This window comes from Pyrgilauda ruficollis, unplaced genomic scaffold (genome assembly GCF_017590135.1).
Source record: "Pyrgilauda ruficollis isolate IOZ18807 unplaced genomic scaffold, ASM1759013v1 scaffold24, whole genome shotgun sequence".
Classification (NCBI taxonomy): Eukaryota; Metazoa; Chordata; class Aves; order Passeriformes; family Passeridae; genus Pyrgilauda; species Pyrgilauda ruficollis.
Genome location: NW_024523648.1, coordinates 11,314,475 through 11,339,645, shown reverse-complemented (window position 1 = coordinate 11,339,645; position 25,171 = coordinate 11,314,475). Strand labels below are relative to the sequence as shown.

General features: G+C 39.1%; 1 protein-coding gene across 3 annotated transcripts in view; it reads right to left on the bottom strand.

Moving 5' to 3' along the window:
• Positions 1-25,171, bottom strand: part of ARID1B (AT-rich interaction domain 1B) — a 325,668-nt gene that overhangs the window by 123,161 nt on the left and 177,336 nt on the right. Inside the window, exon 6 of one of the 3 annotated variants that reach the window (XM_041469726.1) lies at positions 20,705-20,746. The exons of the other annotated variants lie outside the window; for them this stretch is intronic. Coding sequence (XP_041325660.1) covers positions 20,705-20,746 — 42 coding nt within the window. The remainder of the gene's footprint in view (positions 1-20,704; positions 20,747-25,171) is intronic. 3 annotated transcript variants of the gene reach the window in all.

Sequence of the window (25,171 nt, the reverse complement as noted above, 5' to 3'; positions counted from 1 at the left end):
AGGATCTGTGCTTCTGCCTCCTGAACAGACCTGAGTGCTCACAAAAATGTGGCAACTATTCAGCTTTCTGTGCTGCTTCTTTCTTCTGTGCCACCACAGGGCCAAAGCCTGCTTCTTCTGCTAAGAGCCACAGAACAAAAGACCTGTACCCTTCCAACACCTTTCATCTTAACTCCTTTCTCATATGAACCTCTGCTTAAAAGAAACAATGGCACAGAGTAGTTATACAAATAAAATTTTCACTGTTTTAAAATTCCAGTGTTACTCTGTTGCATGGCCTTCCAAGCTGCTTACTTCACACAAATAGATGGAGGACACTTTCCAAATTCCAGCTTATTACCTTTTATAATGTTAGGTACTGTGTCACTCTCAACAGATTCACTGAAAACAAGGTGACTTGCGGCAAAGCCAATCAACAAGAAAAAAAAATTGGCTTTAAATAATGGCTTTCAACTGATAGAAAGACTTGAAAAAATTTTAATTTCCCTCCTGCAATTGCTGATTTCACTCCTGTTCTGTACAAAACCCAGCAAAGTGAATGAAGGCCAGTCAGTTAGGTCATAACAGGTCACACTGAAAAAACCACTAAGTTAAATGCTGTTACAGGAACCTTTATAAAGCCCTACAGACACTGCTTTTCTTTCTGCACTGCATTTACTGCTCATAAGAAGGGTTCAGAGCTACTGAGGTTTCTTCATTGCTGCAATGTAAAGGCATAGCGCCTGTCCCTGAACAAGACCCACAAACACTGCCCTCCCACCTCGCCCTGTGCTAAGAAATGCATCTGCTCTGCTTTTCTTCTTCCTTTTTATCTTTTTTTCCTGAACAGCAGCATCCAGCTTTATGAAATTAACGACTTCTCTGTGAAGACGCAGGCTAAGACCAAATCCAATTTTGCAGAGGTACACAAGTCTCCTTAATTTCTCAATGGATACATCTGGTAAAGCCAAAAGCTGAAGGATTTGGCAGCCTGTAATACAAAGCCTGCCCAGGAACTGGTGCCGTATTTTGAAGAGCAAACGGCCTTCTTAACAATTTGTTTCACCTCCAGAGGCAAAGTTTTCTACTGCCCTATTTCAAAGGACCTTGCTGGGGCAGGTTAGAATCGTAGAATGGTTTGGGACCTCGGAGTTCCAGCCCCCATGCCATGGACAGGGACACCTTCCACTGGACCAGGCTACTCAAAGCTCCATCCAACCTGGCTTTGCACATTCCAGAGATGCGGCATTCACAGCTTCTCTGGGCAACTTGTTCCAGTGCCTCAACACCATCACAGCAAAAACTTTCTTCCTAACATCAAATCTAAATTTAGTCTTTTCAGTTTGAAGCAATTCCCCCTTGTCCTCTAACTAGAGTTCCTGACAAACTGTTAGGGTTGAACCTTGAAGGTTATGGCTCTTCTATATGTCTACCTCACTGCTTTGCTGCTTTTACAGAAATATCATGATAAGAGAATGTACACTTGCACCCAGATACTGAAACTCAAACCAAGTCCCATGGTTTAAACTACAACTGTCTGGACTACTGCAAAACACCTACATGAGTTATGGGGTTTGTAACTTCTGGTAAGCAGCTGGGAGTAGTTAACACCTTCTGCACTATCATCTGTCAAACCTCCTGATAGGCACCTAATCTAAAGAATGCAGGGATTATTCTTAAAGTCACACAACTCAAATTCCACAATTATGCTATACTGGGATAGCTCTCAGCTGTTAGAAGGAAGCAAACAAAAAGCACACTCATCACACAGTAACATCAAAACCTTGGCCTAGTGTTGGATACTGCCTGCTTGATGGTACACCCAGACACATACTGGAGTTTGTATTTTTGAAAAAAGCACAATTCATCTAATAACAACATCCAAAATCGTGTGCTAATAAGTAATTTCTCAGGAAACATGAAAGACTTTTAAGCAGCTTTTAAGAAAAGGTTCCAGAATTTCAGATGGAAGGAGAACATGCTATAAAAACTCCTCCACCAACACCTGGAACAAAATAACAGCTCAAAAAAAAACCCTTTTAAATCTACATTACTTGGAACTGAAATTCAGGAAAATTATTTTCTTTCATTAATAATCAAGATTCTGTAACTAACAAATGGATTAAGTTCTACCAAGATTTCCTATAGATGCAGTATTTTAATGCCTCCAAATTGCATGCAAATTTCTACCCAGCAAGGGAGTTTCTGTGTTGATGTTTACCAAGTGCAAATGTGACATACTGAGCTGCCTTGCACATTATGAGACACAATTTTCATAGTCCTGGACAATGCCTGTCTGCCAAACTGTAAAGATAGAGAAACATAAACTATACAACAAGGTAGCCAGCGACACAGCAGAGGAGGAGGGGGAAGGGGAAGCATGGGTTTAATGCCAACCTCAGCTCTACAGTGATGATGGAGAATTCTGTAAATTAGTCTTTGCTTCTCTGAACATCAGTCTGCTCACAGTGGACACTATCATGGTGTCTGAATGCAAAAGAACAGTCAGCAGAAAAAGCATGCAAGATAAATCCAAGAACTGACGGGAAGATTCATTCTCTGGAGTAAGGGAACCATAAGCTACCACTCTTTAAACTGGCACCTAAGGACTTGGAAACCACATAGATTTGCAAAGTTTAGTCACACAGGAACTCTCTCCTGGATGCAAACTCTTTATGTTCTCATTAAGGACAGTCCTAGAGAAACAGGCAGAAATACAGTCCCTTCCTTCACAATTGCACTGGTTTATGTTTCAAAAATTAGGCAGCAGTATCCCTTTATCACTGAACTTTCATCAACAGTTGCAGTACTATAATTTATTTGAAAGTCAGGTTCAGGTTTGTTTTGTAGATCTTGAAGGATGTTAAAATACTGACATTTTTATTAAAATACTTTTATTCCAATAGATGTCACATCCCTAACACTTATTTATCTTTTTCAAGAATGCTCTAATACTGTAATAATTATGACCTATGTTCAATTGACTTGATGACTAATGAGCCTTCTGCAACCCAAGTAAAAATCCCATAAGCTTTGATAAATTGCACAGACGTAATGTCGTAGCAACACTCAGTCACTACTTTTCCAGAGTGAAACAGGAGTATGAAGATAAAGCTGAGAGGATAATTGCCTTCCCTAGGATGTTGTTTTCTCATTTCCCTCTTCTTTCCTGGGGGAGTGGGACCATAGTGAGGAAAATATGCATTATATTCCAGACACAAAATCCTTAAATCTGAGAGGAAAGTTAGGAACCTCTTTTAATGTAAAAGACTTTTATCCACTACCTGGATACTACCACTAACAGGAATGATGCCTTATTTTTTTCCATGGATCTTTCAGCATAACCACACCTATGCCATGGGGATACAAGTGTCTCCAAAGGAACAGCATTTTCCATTCAAGAGAAAATACAGTTGAGTTCTTATTACAGAGTATAATACTCTGCATTTTAGTTACTGCTTGGAGGATTGTAAGAAAAACATACATGGTCTCAAAAATGGGATTAGAGCTCCCTTATCGCAAAAATTAAGTCTAAATATATGGGAAGCAATCAGTTCCATGCATAGCTGTTCTCATTCCCTTGCTGTATGTGTATGAATGAAAGCAGGCACATGTGCTTATTACATTTCTTAGTATATGTACAATATCAAGGAAATGATATAATCTTTGGTTATCTAGGACTTTCAAATCCACATTATTAAATAACTTACATCATCCTAAAGACAGGTTAGTAAAACGTCATGGTTTTCTTCTATAAATAATGTTAAAGAAATGAGACAAATTAATAAAGTAACTGCATTCAGAAAATGGTTGCAAAAAGTGCTTTCTCTAAGTTAATTATTAAAACTGCTTATGACTCTCTCTCTGAAAAATATTCCAAAACTTGGCTAATGTCCAAATAGTATTTTGGAATTAGACATCTGCTCATCACGTCATCTATCTTATAATTTCCTCACAGACTGGTTGCAGGTATTAAAAAGCCTTTTTAAATCTGGAATTACAAGTTCCAACTACAGAATAAAAATGCTAACATACATGCACTTTAAAACAACTTCTGTTTTAAAATATTGCTTCCTTTCTGATTTGCAAGATCATATGTATGTAAGAATAGAAACCATTTGCAGTACCTTTACAAATAATTCCTTCATATCAATTTATCACAGAAACATAAATATGGATTATTATAAAGCATTTTGAAATCAAGAAATACCATACTGCAATTTTGAATAATTCAATGCATAACTAACTTTCAAAATTCACTTTTAAAAACCCTCTTTCCATTGTTACACAATGACTTGAAAAAGGGAACGTTTCCCCTTTGCTCAGCTATGGCAGATGCCACCTCTGGGACGGAGGAGCCGAGCACCAGACGTTTGTGCAGCCCTTTTGAAACTGAAGACTGGCACCCGCAACGCTTCTCCTAAATTTATTATGCTCTTTCTTATAGCTCAGCAGTGGCACATAAGCAACAAGCAGAGCTGAGAGCAATCTACAGTGACAATCTCAGGCTTATTTTATTTTCACCAAAGAGTTTACTATTACTGTTATCCATGCTGCTAGTATGCACAAAATAGACCCAAGGTATAGAAAACCTTTGGTTTTATTACTTCCAGTTGAGCATGTACAGCTCTATAGATACACAGTCAGAACTTCATATGTACATAAGCCTTTTGCAAGATGTTCTCAACAAGCACGCGAAAATTCAGAGTGTATGCATTACAAAATCTCAAAATTGACAGAAACCGAACCTAGCTTTTCCATTTACACCTCCTAGCACAAACTTTACTGCGCAGTAGGGAGCCATAACTTTGAAATAATAACAGATAACATTGCATTTGAGCCTTATTTCCTGTTATTTGGGGCCTCTTGCTTAATTTTTTTTTTTAATACTAAAATGACAAGGGGGCAAAACCAATTGCAGAAACAAGGCAACCTGCTCTTAAACTGATTAGCCTAGATGTCAAAATGGTCATATTCACTTTTACTGAACATCTTTCCAGCAAAGCAAATCCATTCTCTTCTAGACCGAGTGTCATATACAAGTGTACATATGCAAATATGTACACTTCAATCTACCGACTGGTGTTTGATCAATTTACATAGTCGAGTGGCTCACTCAGACTCTCTGTGCTTTGAGGTTACATGTCCCAGTATGTACTGAGCTTCCTGGCATTTTGAAAATTAAATTTAGAAAAACTTATTACTTCACAGTTCTTTCCCCTAAGTTACTAAAATATTTAAGTGTAAGATATTCTACATCTAGATAAGGGGATAAATCAAAGATCAAGACAATGAACTTCCAATCAACAGCAGCCCTTTTCTGCACTTTTCATCTCTTTATCAAAACACAGAGAGATGAGCCTTGAGGGAAGCAAGCCCTGGAGTGAGACATTCCGGGCTTGCTGAAGTATGCAAAGAGACACAGTGCAATGGTTGCATGTACTTGAGTGTAGCGAAAACCATCTTTCAGTTTTAAATTAGAACGTGCTGAACTCAAATAACTTTGCAGAGCAAAATTGGAAGTGCAAGACTAAAATAAGAAGATACAATTCCAACCGGAGAAAGAGCTGGAAATCTAGCCAGCCTGGACAAGTGGTTTTTTTTTCCCCACACATTTAAAGATGTGCCAGTAGCAAAGTGAGAAGGCAAACTCTTCTCCTCTGTTGAAGCACAGCAATCATCTGGGTCTCACTGGAAGTTCATTTCAGATTTTGTACACCATGGCACTCTTTTGGGTAGACTTTAGGCTCCATACAGCTCTGAAATTTGGAAAGCACTCTAATTGAGGGCTCTTGAGATATTTATGGTTAAGCAGGAGCATCCTGCCCAGGGTGGCACTGGTGTCCCCAGAGCTGTGGCAGCCACCCACATAGCACAGGGTGTGATGGGCCAGGCCAGCTCCCCCAGGAGCGAGGTTCCTGCTGCAGTTCAGCACAGCACCGTTTGCAGGGTGGGGATGTAAAGGTAAGGCACCGATGTCCTGGCCAGCACCATGAAGTAACACGCATTCTCAGTAGGGCTGTTTTTTAAGCGTGTGCACATTTGGGATTTGAAATGTATATTTCATCAGATTTAGTAGAAGGATGCCAGAACACAATAAAAGGGGGTATGTATGGAATGCAATCTCTAAATTACACTGTCATAGTTTAGGAGTGTAATTACTTTAACTCACTGTAAAATATTATAAACTAACTCCAAATCTTAGTGAGCAATGCTCTTTGGCAAAATGTATATTCACAGTAAAGACCAACAAGAAGAAACTGTGGCAATAAATGCAGCAGGAAAAAAAGAAACAGGTGCTGCCATATAAAGTGTTGGTTTTAATTATTTCACAAGATAATCCCATATTTTAGAAATTACTCCAAAAATACTTTATTACATATGCTGGAAATATTTCTATTCTAGACTGAAGATTTCATTCTGTCTAGTCTGAAGGAAATAAGTGGCAGGGAGCAAAAAAAAAACCAACAAAACTTCTTTAGCTTCACTTACTGGGGGATTTAGTGATCAGGGATTAAAAATATGTAACCAGTCTTTATCCAACTGCCTACAATTTAAGGCAAAACAAACAGGATTTAACTCTCAAATGTGGAAAGGACATAGTTCTCTTTTTACCTTGTGACACTGGTTTCCTTTGTTTTACTAAGACCTCGTATTTCAAATGTGACGCCGATACGATCACAGCACATTACCCAAGCACAGCTTCTCTCCAGTAAGCACAGCCCAGACAAGTAAGGGCACACATTCCTTCCTAGGAGGATGCATTCTAGTGTATCTTCAAGTCCTGACTCAATCCCTCTGAAATCTGAGAGGCATCTGCCCCACACTGTTCTACTTCTGGGCCATGGAGTACCAAGTTGATTCTCTGCACAGTCCTATCCAAGATTATTTTTAGTCCAACTCTCACTTGCTGTGAGAAAAAGGTGTCTGAAACAAATCTTGAGAGCCCACTAGTTTAAATAATGCTGACTCCCTGGTAAAGCCAATGGAAGACTGGTAGACTAAGTAATTTGCAAACCAAATAGTTCTGCACATCCCTACCAGCAGCTGGGCCTGTGCCACAATGCGTGTGTGTGTGTGTGTGTGTGTGTACATATATGCCTGATGATAATGTGATCCACACGATTCTCTGTTCATTTATTTTGACTTTAAACTTGTGACTTCCATTTTGGCACAAAAATGAAACGCATAAAACAAGGGCCCAGAAGGAGCTGGAGTACCTGGGGTTGGTACTGGTTTCCTGCAGGGAGGAGTGCTGCAGTCACACCAAGCTTCTCCCAGCTGTGGAAGGCCCCACCAGCAGCACCTGGCTGACAGCAGGGAAGGAGAGCAATTGGAGGGGAGACCCTGTGAAACTATTTACAGACATTACAGGAAGATTTAGTGCCCAGGTATGATGTGAACAAACTTACGAAAAAATTACAAGATCAGAAATTATCTCTTTTGAAGACATGCAAAAATCCTGCCAAAAAAAAGGAGGAAAAAGCCTATGTAACTAAACATAGATACATAAGGAATAAAATTTTACATGTATATTTAAATACACAGTTTTGTCTATATATATTTTATATTTCCATGTGCATGTATAAAAACACAGTTTTGAGTATTTTAATAGAAGCAAGCGCAAATTGATTTAAATTAATCTCTGAACATAGTGGAGAGCCAGCAGAGTAATTAACTATGTTATTTATTAATTACTATAACCATACCAACTGTCCTTTCTCTTCATCTCTCCAATAAAAACAACTCACTGCTAATCCACTACAGCTGCAGAAACTTCTATGAAATGTTAGTTAAGGCAATAAAATAGCTCCAGTTTTAGGTATGGAGGATCCATTACTGCCCTTGAATCATCTATGTCAGATTATAATCTTCAGTGAAGAATCTGATGTTATTTCAACAATCCAATACCTCACTGGCACATGTTAGCACACAAAACCATTTTTTAAAAATTACATAGCAATATAATCTGAATAGGAAATCAATCACTGAACAAGCTAAATCTGATGAAGGAGAAGGAGAAAGACTGGAAATGTGGGGTAGGGGTGGGAGGGTAGAATGCAGTGAGCAGTATCAGAAAAATGAACATATAAATGGGAAAGGAGGAAGGATCATAGAAGTGCACCTTAGTCGAAAAGATTTCTTTCAATATCTGCTGGCACTTTCTTTTTATCTACCACTAGTTCCCTCTATTGCAGTCAATAACCTGAATGGGCATAAAATAGATTTTTCTCATGGTTTGGATCAACACAGGACATAAACCACAACTGAAACACATTTCCACGTGCTAAACTCAGCAATAATTATTGTAATCCAATTGCCTATATATAGCATACTTTGACAATTGAGGTGGTAGGCACGGGGAATACAGAGCAAGAAAGAAGGTAGGAACATGTTGGTTCAGATTGCTGCTTTCCAAATCTACTTTTGTTTTGCTGGTGTATTGTTAAATCCTTTTTGTGCTTCATAGGAAGCTACACATTTTGAAGACAGTTAGTCATAACAACTACTTTATTTTGGTTTTGGTTTAAAATGCCTGTGATTTGCACACCCTGACACCTGCTGATTTCATGCCCTGCCTTTTCCCATCAAAGCCTCTTCTCGGCTCTCCACACGAGGAAATCTCATTTATCAAAATTCTGTTAGCGTAAGGGGAAGGGCTATGCTGAGCCGAGCCGTAGCCTTCATTAAACATGCAGAACATAAACTGCTGACACTAAGCACAGTCAACTTGCAGCATGGCAGAGGAGGGGGGAAGAAAAAAGAAAAAAAAAAGAGTAATGAGACAGAAGGAATGATGTGATGGTGAAATAGAAACAAAAGTCACAGTTTTGCAAAGCATTTAAGTAATACTGGTGTCAGTGAGATTTAATCACAGACCTGAAGCTAAGCATGTGCTTAACTTTGCCAAACAGAAATAGATCACTGAATTATGAATGGAAGAATCTATTTCTGTTCCCAGGAACATGGACACTTTGCTCTCCAGACCAGCACCTCAGGGAATGAAAAAGGTGAGGGGGAAAAATTGATAACTAAATTGGAGAAAACAATCCCTTCTTCAACTCAAAATACTGGTCTGGATAAAGGAACTGTATGTTATATTTAACATAACAGGATTAAAAAGGTTGGTATCCATCATTTAGGTTCCAGGAGACAGAAAAGAGCAAATGCCATTATGGTCATTAATTTCAACATGGAACCAAAGGCCAGGGCTCTGAATAAAAGAAAAATTTGTAAATTTGGAAGAAGCAAGCATGAGAACAGGAATGCATTAAAAAATCAGAATTAGGGCTGCAGGCGAACAAAGTGGCTTTTTGAATTTTCACTTCACTAACTGTTCTTCATATTTTTCCTCCCTTTAATTCTCAAAGATAGCTGTGTAATGCTGCCTACAATAGAAACTTGAATTTAATAGGCACGAAGCAGAAGGTGTGTAGCATTTTCTTCTGATCACAAGGAACAAGCACTTAGCTGTAAGAGATCCACAATGAGTCACTGCAGGGAGGAATCAAATGCATCACAGGTACATGCAAGCCTTTTTTATTATTATTCTACCAACTGAAAATGCATTATAACATACGGCCCTAGGAAAAAAATAATCAATTTCAAACCACCTAGTCCTATAAAAATATATAATTTACCAATCATACATGCCTGCATTTGCACAGTTCAAGGAGAGCTAAGGTGGATGCAAAGCAGGAGGATGGGACAGGAGATAGGTGGAGAGGGATGTCAACATTTCTTCTGTAAGCTTTTGTTGGTATTTATAAATAAGATAATGATTCCAAGTTGAAATTGTCTCAGTACTAAAGCTAATAACTTACCATCAAGTTTTAAACAGCAGCTAAAAGTTCTTTAGTATTTCAGATATTATCTGAAAAATAATGTCATATTAACATTTTCTGAAACTTTCACACCTGTTAAAATACTTCTTCAAAGTTAATCTGGAAGCAAAGTACCATAAAATTAATAGCTGGATTTTGCCACCCTTTTCCATTCTGAATATCATCATATTCCAGAGAGAAAGAATTTAGCTCTGATCAACTAACTCTTAGCATAGTATTAATTTTTCTTCCCTCTTCCAGAGTTCTGTGGATATGAAGCTTCAACAGGAGAGCAGAAAGCAGACACACTTGTGGAAATGAGGCATGCACCTTGACAATTCCTCAAAAGTGATTTCTGTAATTTAAAAATAAATATTGTATACATTTAACAGAAATCAATAGCTGCTTTTATGTTGAAAAAATGTTATTTTTCTTGAGGTCACCTATGAAATAGAACAGGACAGTCCACTTGTTCTATCTTCTCTTTCAACTTGTAAACAATGTGGTATTATCACCAGCTTTTTTAGCTTTTATTCTGGTCAACAAGGCGCTGCAGCCTGCCATATAAAGCTGCACACCACATGGCACCATTCAACAGTATATCTAGGTCAGCTTGCATTTTTAATGTGCTCCATTAGCTTTCCCTTGCTCACTGTATCAAGTTTGAACTTCTCCTTCTCACTTTTCAAACCTCTCTATAACTAAGCCAGACAACACACCAGATCCTAAGAGTATTGTGATCACCTTTAACATTTGCACCACCAAAGACTGCAGTTCTAATCCTATTTCCTTAATTCCATTCTGTTTCCAAACCCAGCATTCCCCAATTTCTCCTTCAGGATCCTTTTCCACAATACTGCTGGTTAAAAAAGAGGTTACCTAAATAGAAAATCCCAATGCTTTACCCAACATAATTCCTTCCCTCAGTAGTACCTGGGGAATCTTAACAATTTTGACCTTGGCAGCATTCTGCACACACCATGGCTAAACAAACCTACAAGTTAATAAGCATATAAACAGCCTACATACCTTCATTACTGTAAAGCTTTTGCAGAATCATATGTGCTGTAATGATATTTAGTTACTTCAATGCAACAAAAAACAGTTCCACATGATTCACTTCATTACTTTCCTTCATAAATAGCAGTTAACTCACTTCTGAAAATACATTTATTAATTTTTAAATTAGCATGTATTCTAACTGCTCTTCCCACAGATGATTTTAAGGTGTATATCCCTCCATCAGAGCACAGCCCTTGCTCAAGGACTGAAGTTGTAAAACCACCCTAGATACAGATTACATGTACAAGGTAATCAGTCCATCAGTTGTGACACAAGGAATAGCACAGTGAGGAACTTTTGCAGGAGGCTCAGGGAGATTCAAACAGATCTTGATAAGTGGGGGTGGAACTGGATGATGGAATGAAAACAGACAGTCGCGTTAAATTGAACGGTACAAATAATGCTTATTTTGCTTCAGATTAAAATGGTAAGACAAGGTTTAGTAAAAATACTGCAATTCGTCTGTTGTCTGTTTCATGTAGTAGCAAGGATTTAGTAGTGAAATCATAAAACACACAGAATGATTGTTACAACAGAAATCTGTCACAATAGTTCACATGTGTATAGCATAAAACAATGTAAAGCATTGCAACAGTATGAAAATGATGCCAAAATGATCTGTAATCTTGATCCTCCTATATAAAAAATATGGAAACACTGTATAATTAACTGTTCACCAAGAAAATCAAAGGAATGACCTAGAAAAACAAGATTTCCCAGTGTCATCCTAATCTAATAAAATTATCTGTCAATATCCCAATTCACTAGAAAACCCCGTCTCACAAGAAGCAATTCTTAAAAAGCAAACTGTAATAACTGAGTCTTCAAAGTTAAAAAATTATGTCTTCTGTAAAAGAAATATATGTTCAGTAAAAAGCCCCAGATTCTGTATTATTGTCATTGCTTTTTCCTCTTGGCATCTGCAACATGTCAACAGCACTTTTCCCAGCAAAGCACAGCTCTGAACGATGATACACACCTGTCCTTGTCTCAGGAAAAAAAATCAGGGGAAATGAAAACCTAAATCACATCTGTCTACCCAACAACTTTCTCATGCTCCTCTCTGCAATACCTATTCCTCAAACCTAGCATTAGTTTTAACAAGCCAATTCTGAAATCAGGGGAAGCAGCCACGTAGCAAAAATCTGAATCTTTTTCTATTTCATGCTGCTAAAAAAGTATGCTATTAAAAAAAAAAAAGGCAAACACATTAACAGTAGCTTTATTAAGAAATAAATACTTGTGGGGCTGTTGTTGTTTTAAGTCCCAATCTGAATGAGAGCATGCTTTCTGTAGCAAGGTGGCGTTGGTTGCTGGAGGGCACAGTTCTGGTCCCACCAGTTGTACAAGCAGGTAGAATTTACAGAAGAAAAAGAAATCTGGTCTAACTTGCTCACCTCATCAAGGAGGAACAGCAAACTATTTGCAAATATTCTGAACTGCTCTCTTCCCATCCCTAAACAAAGAGACCACCTGCCTCAACATCTATTTAAAATGTGCAGGTATTTACAAGCAAACTTTGTGTTCTGATTGTTAGATGACTTGGTAAATCTGATACTCCCTCCAAGTTCAAACCAGCAGCGTAAATCAAAGGGGCCACACGGAACTGTAAAGGACCCGCCTGATCCGGCAAGCATCACCCCCGTTTACATGTCAACAGGAGGCAGCTGAGCGAGGGAGGATGCTGAGCAGCACACCCAGCCAGACAGCTCAGGCACACCAGACTCGGGCTGCCTGAGTGCACCCACCAGTTAAAATTTAATGAGTAACAGAAGGAAGACTGAGAAAATAAATTCTTTTTCTCTGGTAGAAACTTAAGTCGCTGTTATGTAGTGACTGGTGTTAAATGGTGGGTTCAAACCTTTGAGGAGATGCATATTCCCACCATGAAAGCAGTACCAAATTTTGCATTCTTCTGGCATTTCTATGAAGTTTGGAAAGAGAAAAATCATACTACAGACTGCCTCTTCATAAAAGCAGCAAGGGGAAATATGGATTGCTGCTGCTGGTGCTACCAGAAAAGCTGGATGGTTCAATGTTGCAGCAGTTCATTTTAATATAGTGGCAATCTAAATCAGCATAGGACCACCCAAAGAGGGATACTTATCAATCAGAAAGGCAAACTTTGCAGAAAAGCAAAAGGTTGTCAAGCCTTTACTATGAGGGTCTTGAAGCACTGGAACAAGTTGCCCAGACTGTGGATACCCCATTCCTGGAGGTGTTCAAGGCCAGCTTGGATGGAGCTCGGAGCAGCCTCATGTTATTGAAAGGTGTTCCTGTCCATGACAAGTTCCTTCCAACCCAAACCATTCCATGATTCTTACTTACAGACATCACTTGAGCAAATAGCTAACAGTTGCTTAGAATTGCATACACATCTTCTGAAACCTCCAAACCGGTACTCTCAGAAAGGCAATGGGAGCTTTAAATTCATATCAAAATCCAAAATGTGCCCACATCCACACCTTGATAACCTAAACCGTGCAGTGCTGGAGAGGAAGGCTGTTCATCACATTTATGTATGTCCAAAATAAAGATGATGTAGGAAGAAAGACAGCAGTTTACATTTTCTTAGCACTAATCCCAGCTGGTTACAGGGCACGGGGCCAACCACAGGCCAACGATGTTCAAGGGTGCTGAGAAGGCACGTTTACCATCTGTGCTCACTCCAGCTTGCCACGGAGTGCTTGGGAGCTTTGTAAAATAAATGTTACCACATACCCATGTAAACTGCCTAAGCCTAACCCTGAGGCCATCAGTATTTATTCTGCAAGCACCATGAGATGCTTCATGCTGAAAAGGAACATTAAACATGTATTTATGGCTAACCTGAATCACTGGCAGAAAAAAGGAAATATCCAAGAAAGCCTGAAATGCTGTACACACACAGGGACATTGCCACAGGAGACAGGTCCTCCCAAAAGCCTCACCTTATCTTGTCTTTCCAGAGACTACAGGAGTGTGGGCACAGGGCACAAGGAGGAGAGAAGCAACTCTAATTACATCATTTATCCAGCTGATCTTGACTTTCTGACAAGTGGGGCTTCTCAGCTAACATAGCTTTTTTCTCTCCTATTCTGTGTATCATTTTGTCTTTTTTTCTTTATGCAGGATTGTTATGGAATTGCCCAGACCCACCTCCACAGCACAAGGAGGCATCACAATCTCCAGGAAGCCTGCGCTTTTTTGCATTCTCCCAGAGAGGAGGATGGAAATCCTCCTTTAAAATCCTCTCCATATGGGAAGCAGAAGAGGAGTGGGGCACCACAACTGGGTGTTGTTTGCAATTACCCTCCATACTCAAGGTGGTAAGATACACTCCTCTACTGCCTGCAGTACAAAGCTGGACCACAATTAGGACTGTATGATGCATGGAAAGGAACTTATGGCCATAAATCTCTTGGTGTGCCTCTTAATTATTATAAAACTAATTGGGAAAAAAAACCCCACAAACCGCAGAGGTATTTATTGAGACTAAACTTACCAGACATTAAAAAATACTGTTTATGGAGATGAAATTTGTAAAACATGATCACAATTTCTTGGTTTTATGTTTTCTTGGACTGTCACAAATAGCATAGCAGTGATATGCACAGGTTATTCAGAAAGAAACCTGTTCAAGTCGCTGCTACTTAGTCATCAGTACTTCAAAACACTTTGATACATCTGTAAGGGGTCCCTAAGAATATAAAAAAAACACCTTGTTCCCTGCTATAATGCCATTCTCTGGTCTTGGAAAACACTCAGCACAGAGAGCACTCAGAAGATTTCAGCAACCCCAAAACACAACTTTAACAATGAGTCCAAGAAAAGAGGTCGGAAAATCCTTTTAGTCATCTGAACACCTCAGGTGAAACAAGCCCACAAAGAAATAAAAAACACAACTGGGGAAACATGCAATCCTAACTCTCCTATGAGTAGCAAACCCGAATTTACTGGAGGTTAATACGAGTATCTCTTTTTTCTAAGCTAAAACAAACCCAAAAACTTATTTACAACTCCCGGGTTCCTATCTAAGTCAACAGTGCAAAGACAGATGTAAATGAGGACTCATTTCTCTGTATTTTCCCATATGCTAAGCACACACAGACAATCCAAGTGTCAACACATCAAGACAGAGATAATTCTGACCCTTGAAAACATTCTCTTCTGAAAAGGATTAATTGGCTTTAAAACAATTTAATTTGGCTTTGAAGATGCAACTGTTATTAGCAACCACCAGATGGCAGGAGCAAAGGCTGCTTACAGTCTTCAACAAAAGAAAGCTGTCTTAAATAAGGCAAGCATTAGAAGAGAACAATTTTTTATGTCAACTTTTTCTTCTCTTTCAATTGGTTATTTTCTTTTCCTTTCCAAGAAGTATTATTTTATTGCAATCAAGCTAATACATTAAAAAAAAAAAGAAGAAAAACATCTCTTGAGAACACGTTTCAATTTTATCTCATGCCATCTCCATCTCATAGCTCAAGGGTTCTGTTAAAGATATTGCAAGAACAACAGTTTCTTTCTAGGTTTGCACAGTCATAACTCACAGTCAGCCACCAAATGTATTCCCTTTGATGTCCTATGCTTCAAACCAGGAAGCTGACACATAGCTACACTGTGTAGCTCAATTTACCCTCAGGATCTGAACTTCTGCTATCTGGGATATGAAAATAAGTAGACTACAGAAGATGCACCATGATGTGCTGATTGTTGCAATAATGCAGCATCTACAAGGTGGAGGAAAGCAAAACCCCTCCCCTAAAAGCATGAATTTCCCCACTCTGTCCAACACTCCCCCACCAAAGCAACCCAAAAAACACCTTAATAAACTCGAGTAAAAGTAGTATGTTTGGGAGGAAAATTATTTTAATACTGAGCACATTTGATTCTTAAAACATGTATCCTGTATCAGAGAAAGAACACTTTAAAAATGCAATCCAGCAGCACATACTTTAAAAGACTTAGGAATAGACTCTCTAAACAACTTCCAGAGTTACTAAATTATGGAGACAAGGTCATCACTTTATTGTGTCATAAAACAAAAAATACGGCTAGTTTCATGAACAATGCTGGAAGCTCCACCACACAGACACATCCACATCAGAAGTACTACCCTTGCTGTATTTCTTTGATAGAGCTGTCTCTCCATTATGCTGATTTCTCAATCAAAGAGAAAGCTTTACTCCTGTATTTGTCTTCCGCAAAGGAAACATAAAATCACTCCTATAGTGAACACATCCATCGGGAATGAGATTCTTTTTCCTAAACCCCAGCAGCACACAGTCCCAGGAAAGAACAGGTGAAGCTCGCTCCTACTTCAAACCAGCATGAGATGCAGTTGTGTGGTTAATTCTGCCTCTGTACATTAGCAAACATGCCACTTGCAAAATATGAAAGGCTTCCTTCCCTGCCCCATTTTTAAATGACACCTGCAAATCACTAATCCAGTTGCCATTTATTTCCATATGTCAAATTACAATCTTAACTTGTGCAAAGCAACATAATAGTAATGATTAAGCCAATTACATCACAACACAGCTTAAAACGACACACAATGGAAGGATTAAAGCTCACTACCAAATAAGAGAGTCCTGTTCTTGGTGGAGCTCCCCCACTGTGGGAACAGAAGTGTCTCTTTTCCTGTTGCACAAACTTGTGAGCCTTCTGACATGTAGTTGCTGGACTGCCATTAACAAACTTATTTATATTAATGCAGCACTAAGCTGGGATCACTGCACCTCGGCATTAGCTGCGGAGGGCGGGCTCTGTGGCCACGCTGCCAACGCGGCTGGTGGCACTCCACAGGTCCACAGACAGGTTGGGACACGTGCACCAGGTGATCTCACCAGGCTTAACTGAATGAAGCCTCCCCTCACCTACGTTATTTGGGTCAGGCGGATGCTGACAGTAAAAGCTTTAGGGAAAGGGAGGGAGAGTAAACCGAGCGCAGATATTTAAGTCAGGCATCCTGTTCTCTAGATAGGGCCAGACACCATGTGCAGCCTGTATGAAGCGTGTGCTACTGCATTTGACACCATAATTCCAACTGATGCCAATACGCAGCTCCTACAACAATAAAATGTGAGTTAAATCTTTACATAATAACCAACCTTTCACACTAAGATTTTCAATTCTACCTCAGGGATAAAAAGGTTCTAATGGAAATTGAGCATCTGAATCTCTTAGGAGGATTAAAAAAACTCCCACACTCCTATTTTTATTTGTTCATTGCCTTGGTCTTTAAATGAGCATAATTCAAAATGGTTAAACATTTTACCTTTTACTTCTGCCCTGGGCACCTTTTTTTTTTTTTCCCCCTCTTTCTTTTTCACATCTTTGTATTCGTCCTGTTTTCTCTACCATCTGCAAACACTGGTCCCATCTGTTAAAATATAACTTCCTACTCAGCTAAAATAAACACAAAATAAATTGGTACTGTTAGTATTTTACACATCATCATTAGGCTTTAGTAAGATTAATGGGACTCAAACAGTTTCCAACTTGGAAATACATTCCTGCGTGTTTACTGTAGACTTGGGCAGCTATCACTCCATCTACTCCATCTACAGAGTAAGAGTGAACTCTTACTCTATGTTACTTTCTTGGCAACTATGGTTTTGAAGGAACTTATTATATATCTAAGTTTATCCTCATCAGAATTTGAACAAACCAGACATAACTGTTAAGCCTGTCCCACATCACCTATCAGCTGTTCATGATTTGCTACTTGGTCATTCCCCCTACATCTCTCCATGTGTAACCACACATATATCACAGCCCTTCTAAATATTGAAACAAGAGAACCAGTCAAAAGGGGTAAGGTTTTTTTGTTTTTTTTTTTTTTTTTTAAAAAACCCATGCATTCAAGCACACACACAAATAAATGTGTAAATTAAACTGAACACCACTGAAAGAGATGCTACAGCACATCAACAGCTTCCTCCTTCTGTAAAATTAGTTGCACAGAAAGCTCAATGGATTTACTTCCTTCTATTCAACCAAAAGAAAGCTTTGGACAGCAATGCAGTCAAATGTGTACATATTTATACTTATCAAACAACATTTTTTTTTTAAATGGATTGAAAATGTGCTTAATTTTTATGGTCTTTTAAACAGTACTAGTCTCACACATACACAAAATGAAAACAAGACCTTCATATTAAATGTAATTTTTACTCTAATAAAAGCCTTCTGTCCTACAGTTGTTTGGGGAAGACTGCTTACTTTTTAATAAGTTGAAGAGGAGGAAACATTTTTAAGGACTGCTATTAACAGTTTGCAATTTGCACCTGTTCCATGCTTAAGGAGTAAAGAGAGGATTTGGTACGTCAAGGTGCCTTTTCCCTGGGTATTTTGAGAGTTTGACACAATTTCTTTTGTTTTCATTTTATTTTCTAAAATAAGAATTATTTTGTCTAAATCAATATGCATAACTTGTATCAAAAGCATCCGGTAGCTGATTTCTACAAACACTTAGGAGGATGATGATCATCATCCAAGACTCAGCCATTGAAGGGGCCAGATCTACATCAGCCAGATCTTCACTTTGCCAATGATAACTACAGCAAAGCTGAACAATGTTCTGATGTCTCATTCAGAACCTTTTCCTGGGAAACAGTCCCATTTGCTGCCAGTATGCATATTTACCATGAGACTGAGATCATGGAGATTTTAAGAATAACAAATAACATTGTACATTCGTTTAGCAGTCTACAAATATCCTTTTTTAAAAGGCACTATTCTTGTATGTATCTACAGGCAACACAGCCTGTCAACAGCCTAAAACTAAGTGGCATCTAAGGATAGGTGGACTGGATGCAGTCAAAAGAAGAGTCATCCCCTGCAGCAAACTGTGCTTCTGCTCCTGCATACAGAGGGGGGCCCTACAATGTTTCAAGCTGAGACACATTCTATAGCCAAACCCAAAAAAGATAGCTCCCCTCAACAGTTTACAGCAGCCCTGGAGGAAAATTCAGGCTAAAAGCAGGTACCAAGGAAATCACTGCATGGTGCTAATTTTTAACCTTACATCCTTCTCAACTGTTAGGTGGCCAACTGTGTTATCAAATCAACTTACTTCCTAATTTATAAAATTAACTATTTTTAATTTTAAAAATTTTGCTTATACACATTCTCTGTTGGCACACAAACTCATCTGTTAATGTAACAGAGACAGTGACATTTATTTGTCATTGAGACAGACAGTAAGGAAAGCATCTCAAAGGAGAGAAGGGAAGAAAGTGCTTTTGCAGCATCTCTAAATAGACCGCAAAAATAAATTCTGGGATTAACAAGTTTTGGATAATACGTTTAGCTTTCTTTTTGATTGATAAAAAGTACATGACATTCCTAGACAGAGATAGTTCACTATGTAACATAAAGCTACTATTATAAGAGAGTTTAAAAGATCCTGATGGTTCTGAAGAAAAATCTTAGGAAAAAGGATGCTGGGGACTCTGGACATTGATGGTCAGAGCTGGCAACAAACTGATTCAGTTCTGTAAAACAGAAGCTTAGCAACAGAAAACTCTTAAAAGTTTTTGTAATAAAAAGGAGTTTCAAAGGATGTCCATCAGGATGACAAGACATAAAAACACCTTGTAAATCTAGCCATGAAAAAAAACTCAGAAGCCTCCTCCACAGTGCTTTTTTTTAGCTCTGAGAGTGACTGGTGAAAATAATCATCAGTAATATTTCTTTTTACCCACCTAGTCTGAAGGATTATGGAGATGAGCTCAAAAGAGCTGACCCTCCAGGTTTATTAAATATTCAATGAATATTCTGTATGCTTGCTGGGTATTAAATAAAAATCAGAAAATACTGCAGACTACCATACATTATATACTTCAAATAATACCAGAGTAGCTCTGTTTGTTTTCTAATAATTTATTGAAATCACTTTATCACACATCAACATAAAAATGTACAATATAGACACAATGTAAATTCTGGCATCATGAATATTTACGTACTTTTAAAGGTTTTTCCCCCTGCTGGTTAATTTTGCTTATTGTATTCCAAATAAACCTGGAGAACTTATTTAATATTTTCTTGCTTTTCCTTTTTACCTTAATAGAAACAGCACTGCAATTTTTCCACCTGCAATAGCATCACAGCATATGGGCCTTCAGCAGCAGGAAACTTTTCACTGTCATGATTTAGCCTACTGTTCCTACAATCTCCATTTTCCCTTCCCCATCCACTCTTCCTGGCTAAATGGTTATAGCCTACACACAGTCTGCTGTGATTAAAATCATCTGCTATTAGTGCTCAGTTAAAACAGTGGTAATCACCACAATGCTCACTGGCCAAAGAAACTTGAGCACTAGGTAGGACACAGCCCATCCATGTATCTGGGCAGCTCTGAAGTCATCTCTCACACACACTATTGCCCGCCAGACGCTGATCTACAATTGAACACAGGGTGATGCAGCTGTTCAAGGCACTACTTTCTACTCGAGATGCTTTGTGAAAAAGGGCCTGAACAAAGTGGCTTACTCAGCAGGCTGCCAAGCAGACAACAATACAATTTCTGAGTTGCAAATCTATGGAACAAGAACAAATTCAGCATTTGGGCAAGTCCAATCTTAAAAACTACTGCCAAGCTGGTCTTACATGGGTCCACATGGGTTTCTGCAAGTAAAACTTGCTCACAGGTTTTATACCAAGAAAAGGATTAGGACAGCTTGTGTGCCATTCTCAGATTATCACACACAAAGGGAAGTTTCTGAATTGATGGATTCAAGTCACAGTACCCTCAATTCTCATTTTGAAAATTGCCATTTTCTGTGGCATCACATCCAACAATTCATATTGTTGGGACCTATATAACAAAACTGCACCAAACTACACACCTTGTGTCCAAATGTAGCATCCTCGGAGGCCAAGACTTCAACCTGAAATTATAAGGAGAAAGATAATTTCAAATTTAGCCACTACCAAGAACCTCTCTCTCCTGAGCACAGCACCACAGTCCAGGCAAAGAAGTGATCTGTAAATGAAGGTGTCAGTCTGGATCAACCTTAGGAAACCGCACATGACAGGATGTGCAAAACTAACAGCTGACAGTAGAAGTCCAAGTGAAGAAACTTGGAGAGCATCTCTCACGACACAAACAAGGCTTCTCCACCTGAATGACATAAAGAGTACCTGCCAGTGTCCCAGAATTTACTGTATGTACTACAGCTGGAAAATTTTTCTCCACACAGAATTTTGACTATACCAAAAAGCTGCCTGAGCACAACCAGAATGATCTGCCATGGTAAGTCCCTAAAAAAAAAAAAAAAAAAAAAAAAAAAAAAAAAGCTGTAAAGCCCTGACCTCTTCCCCTCCTGTTACCTTCTAAGCAGGCTGGGTACTTCTGCACCAGCACCAAGTGGAACAGCAACGTGGGGAAACTCTGCAGCCAAGGTCTTGGTTGCAGGCTCCTGTCCTGTCTTGCACTGGAGAACTGTTTGAAAACTAGAATTCGGGGAACACAAGCTCCCTAGGCAAAGGCTGAGACTAACTGTCTGAGAGATACAGTGAATGTTTGAAAGTGTGTTTGACAGTCTGAGAAAAACAAGCTGCCAGATCATCAAGTGGTGCTCCAATCAAAGCCCTTGCTTTGGCCATACACTGGTTGCCACACTGGTGGCAAAGCCCTTGCAGGTTGCCACACACTGCACAGCTCTGGAGTTGATACACATTACACTGCAACAACAGCAACAGATGTAGGAAAGCAGGCACACTGATTTTTCATTAGACTCCTTAAAAATACTTCACACTTCGGCACCTTTCACCTGAGAATCTCGGTCTTTTACGAATTCTAATTAATTAAGCTTCCCAATACACCAGTGAAGTCAGAAATGTCATCATCCCAGTAGATGAGAGAGAAGAGTGAGGCAGAAGGAGACTGAATAATTTTTTAGTAGTTATGTGCCAAGCCAGGGACACACTCATGGAAAGAATCCCAGATCTCTCCTCTCAGGCTCACAGTTTAACAACTAGGAAATTCTCTGTTTCTCTGATTTACATCGTATTTAGAATGCCTACTGCTGCATTATAATTTATACAACTAGTATAACTAATGTATCTAATCTCCAGTTTAACTTAAGAAGAGTGAAGGATTTAAAGCAAATCAAAAGGGAAAAAATGAACGTGAAGTTTCACCCTGAAGCATGTTATAATGCCAGAGTTATAAACCCCTGAACAAGAGGGTTTATAATGGAAAGGCTGATAAACTAACAATGATGGCCGCACTTAAATATATTTATGTCACGATCTACCAACATACGGTATTTCTTCATCTCTAAATTAAAAAAGGGAAGAGAAAAAAAAAGTGGGAGGGAGATAAAGCAGTCATAGGAACTAGGAATAAATGAAGAAAATGAACCTGGAGTTACCCAGTTGTGACCTGTCCAGCTAATTAGGAATGAGTAAGAGGCTACAAAATAGCATCTCATTCAATAGGACGTAGGGAAAAAAATCCAAGTAAATAAAATCAATCTAAAATGATATGATACATATTAGCTCCTTATATTAAGCTTCTAATCCTTTAGGCACTTTATAAATATTAAACAATCAGTCCTGGTGAGACTGATAAATATCCATAATATATTTTACAGATGAAGAAACAGACAGAGGGTTAAGTGACTTGCCCAGGGCCAAAAAGAATAATCAGCCATTGGATTGGAAATAACTGTATGACTGCTTGTCACAATACAGTGCCCTACTCAGATGCTCAGGTGGCTTCTGAAAAAAGTCATTCCACTATCAGAAGCATCTTGGTTAGGGTTAATGTGGTACACATCTGAAGTGTGAGTGTTCATTTTCACTAGGCTTACTGTCTTGATACAGCATCCGGCTACCACCACTAGACAGCCCCAAAAACTTTTTCAAACTTACTTAGTTTTCTCCATCCAGTATTATGTAGTAAAATACCCCAGATGCTATCTCCAGTCCTATTAATTGTAGAATCATAAAAGTTGGAAAAGAGCTCCAAGATCACCAAGTCCAACCTTTCACGGAACACAGCCATGTCAACCAGACCACAGCACCAAGTGCCATGTCCATTTGTTTCTCAAAGACGTCCAGGAATAATGATTCCACCAGCTCCCTGAGCAGCCCATTCCAAAACCTGACCACCCTTTCAGTGAAGAAATTCTTCATGATGTCCAACTTGAACTTCCTGGAACACAACCATGTCAACCAGACAACAGCACCAAGTGCCATGTCCATTTGTTTCTCAAAGACGTCCAGGAATAATGATTCCACCAGCTCCCTGAGCAGCCCATTCCAAAACCTGACCACCCTTTCAGTGAAGAAATTCTTCATGATGTCCAACTTGAACTTCCTCTGGCAGAGCTTGAGGTTATATCCTTCTGTCCAGTCACTTGTTGCCTGGGAGAAGAGGCTGACCCCCACCTGGCTACAACCTCAGCTGTTCTACCTTTCGGGTAGCTGCAGAGAATGGATGCTTATTACTGTGCTACATTTCTATTGTAGAGATTCATTAGGGAAAAAATGGAGCCTTCTTTGTGCCAAGGGTCCTTCTTTGACTTCCTCCTTGAATCCATCAGAGATGCTGATGTCTTGCCAGCCCCAGTACATTCTGTCTCCCTTTCCCTGCTGTCCCTTCTTCCTCCCTCTCCTTCCCAAGGGTCCCAGCTGGGTGGACAGCCCTTGTCCAGGGCTGCCTGTCCCCTGCCCTGCAGAAGCATGGCATGGACGGGATGGCATGGAAACCCTGCACCGATCCAGCACAGATCAGGTGGAGTTTTAGTTTGTGCTCTGCACTACACTTCATCTGCAGAGAGGCCACCTCACATGCCAGGACCCCCTCTACAGAGCCCAGGCATATTGTCAGCACCTGGGCTCTGCTGAGGAAGCTCCTGCTCAGGGCCAAGAGAATGATCACAACTGCCACAGCTTCAAAACACAACAATTAACACAGCACAATGACCAACACGTGCAAAACTCAATCGCAGTTTCACCAAGAAACTGAGAGGAAGAACAAACTGTGACATCAAAGAGTAAAACAGACGTTTAAGCTAGTTTAACATACGCTTAGTCTCTTTCACAGATAGAAGTATTTTCTTTTATGCTTAGAAACATAAGGCTCACAGAGACAGTAAAATGGCTTGGAGTGAGGATAGATAACAATTCTAATTAACAATGTTATTGAACAGGTCTGATAAAGCTGCTTCTACTTTTCCAAGAATGATCACCCCACTTCTGTGATAAATAATTGTCCTCACCTTGCAGATGATACAATGAAACATTTGCTGTATTCTTTGTTACTACTGTGTTTAACAGTACACTAGTGCCTTAGTCCTTTCATCTGGATTTTCATCTCCTTGTATAAAGGACAGCTAAGCTAAGTAAGAGACAAGTAACTGCTGACACCTTAAGATACACAACATAAAGGACTAAAACAAGATGTGGGACTACATGAGGTTTTCCTCATGCTGAGCTTCCAAAAAAACCCACAAAAACAAAACAAAACCAAAATGAAACAAACAAAAAAACACCAAAACAACCAAAACAAAACAAAAAACCCAAAAAACCAAAATGCATTACAACCTAGGCTGAGTGGACTCCCCTCTAGCGGAAACGCTTATGTACTTCAATCAGCACCCACATCACCCCAGCAAAAGAGAACATTACCTTAAGAATCAGGCAAGCACCATCTTTCTCTTAATTGCCTTCAGAACATACGCCTTCCATTCCAATACATAAAAAAATAAACAAGACATTCATTATTGCTTTAAGATAATCTGATGTTAATTAAGAACTTCCCATTATATACCTATTTGTGGCAGCTAAACATTTTTTTATTTTAGTTGACTGTTGTGAGTGTGTACACATGTAAATATCTTGGGTAGGTGGAGTGTTTTTCTTTTACAGTGAAAAATACACTGCATCACTAAAAAATGCAGACTTGATTCTTAAATGAAGTACTGTTGATTTCATGTACATATTTATATCTGTATCAGATACAGCAGCTTTCCCCTAGGCACTGAATTTTTGCTCCAGTCCACACTTCCCGCTCCTTCAAAATACAGCGCTACAGTTGAATGCTGTTTGCCTCGTATTTAATTTCTGTGTAAAAGCAATTTTTGGTAAGTGTTCTTTGGTAGGTTTATCCCCAGATTACTTAAAGAATGAAACAGCCTTTTTGCTTCTAATTGCATAGGATCCTGCAATTCTGCGCTAGAAGGTTATTGCAAGTGGTAAGGGGTAAATGAAGGGGTCGTCTTCTAGGGAGTGTGTGTATTAACCATACACTCTGGATCAATTACACGAGACACAATTAGTGGTTTAAGCAGGAGCATCCCACA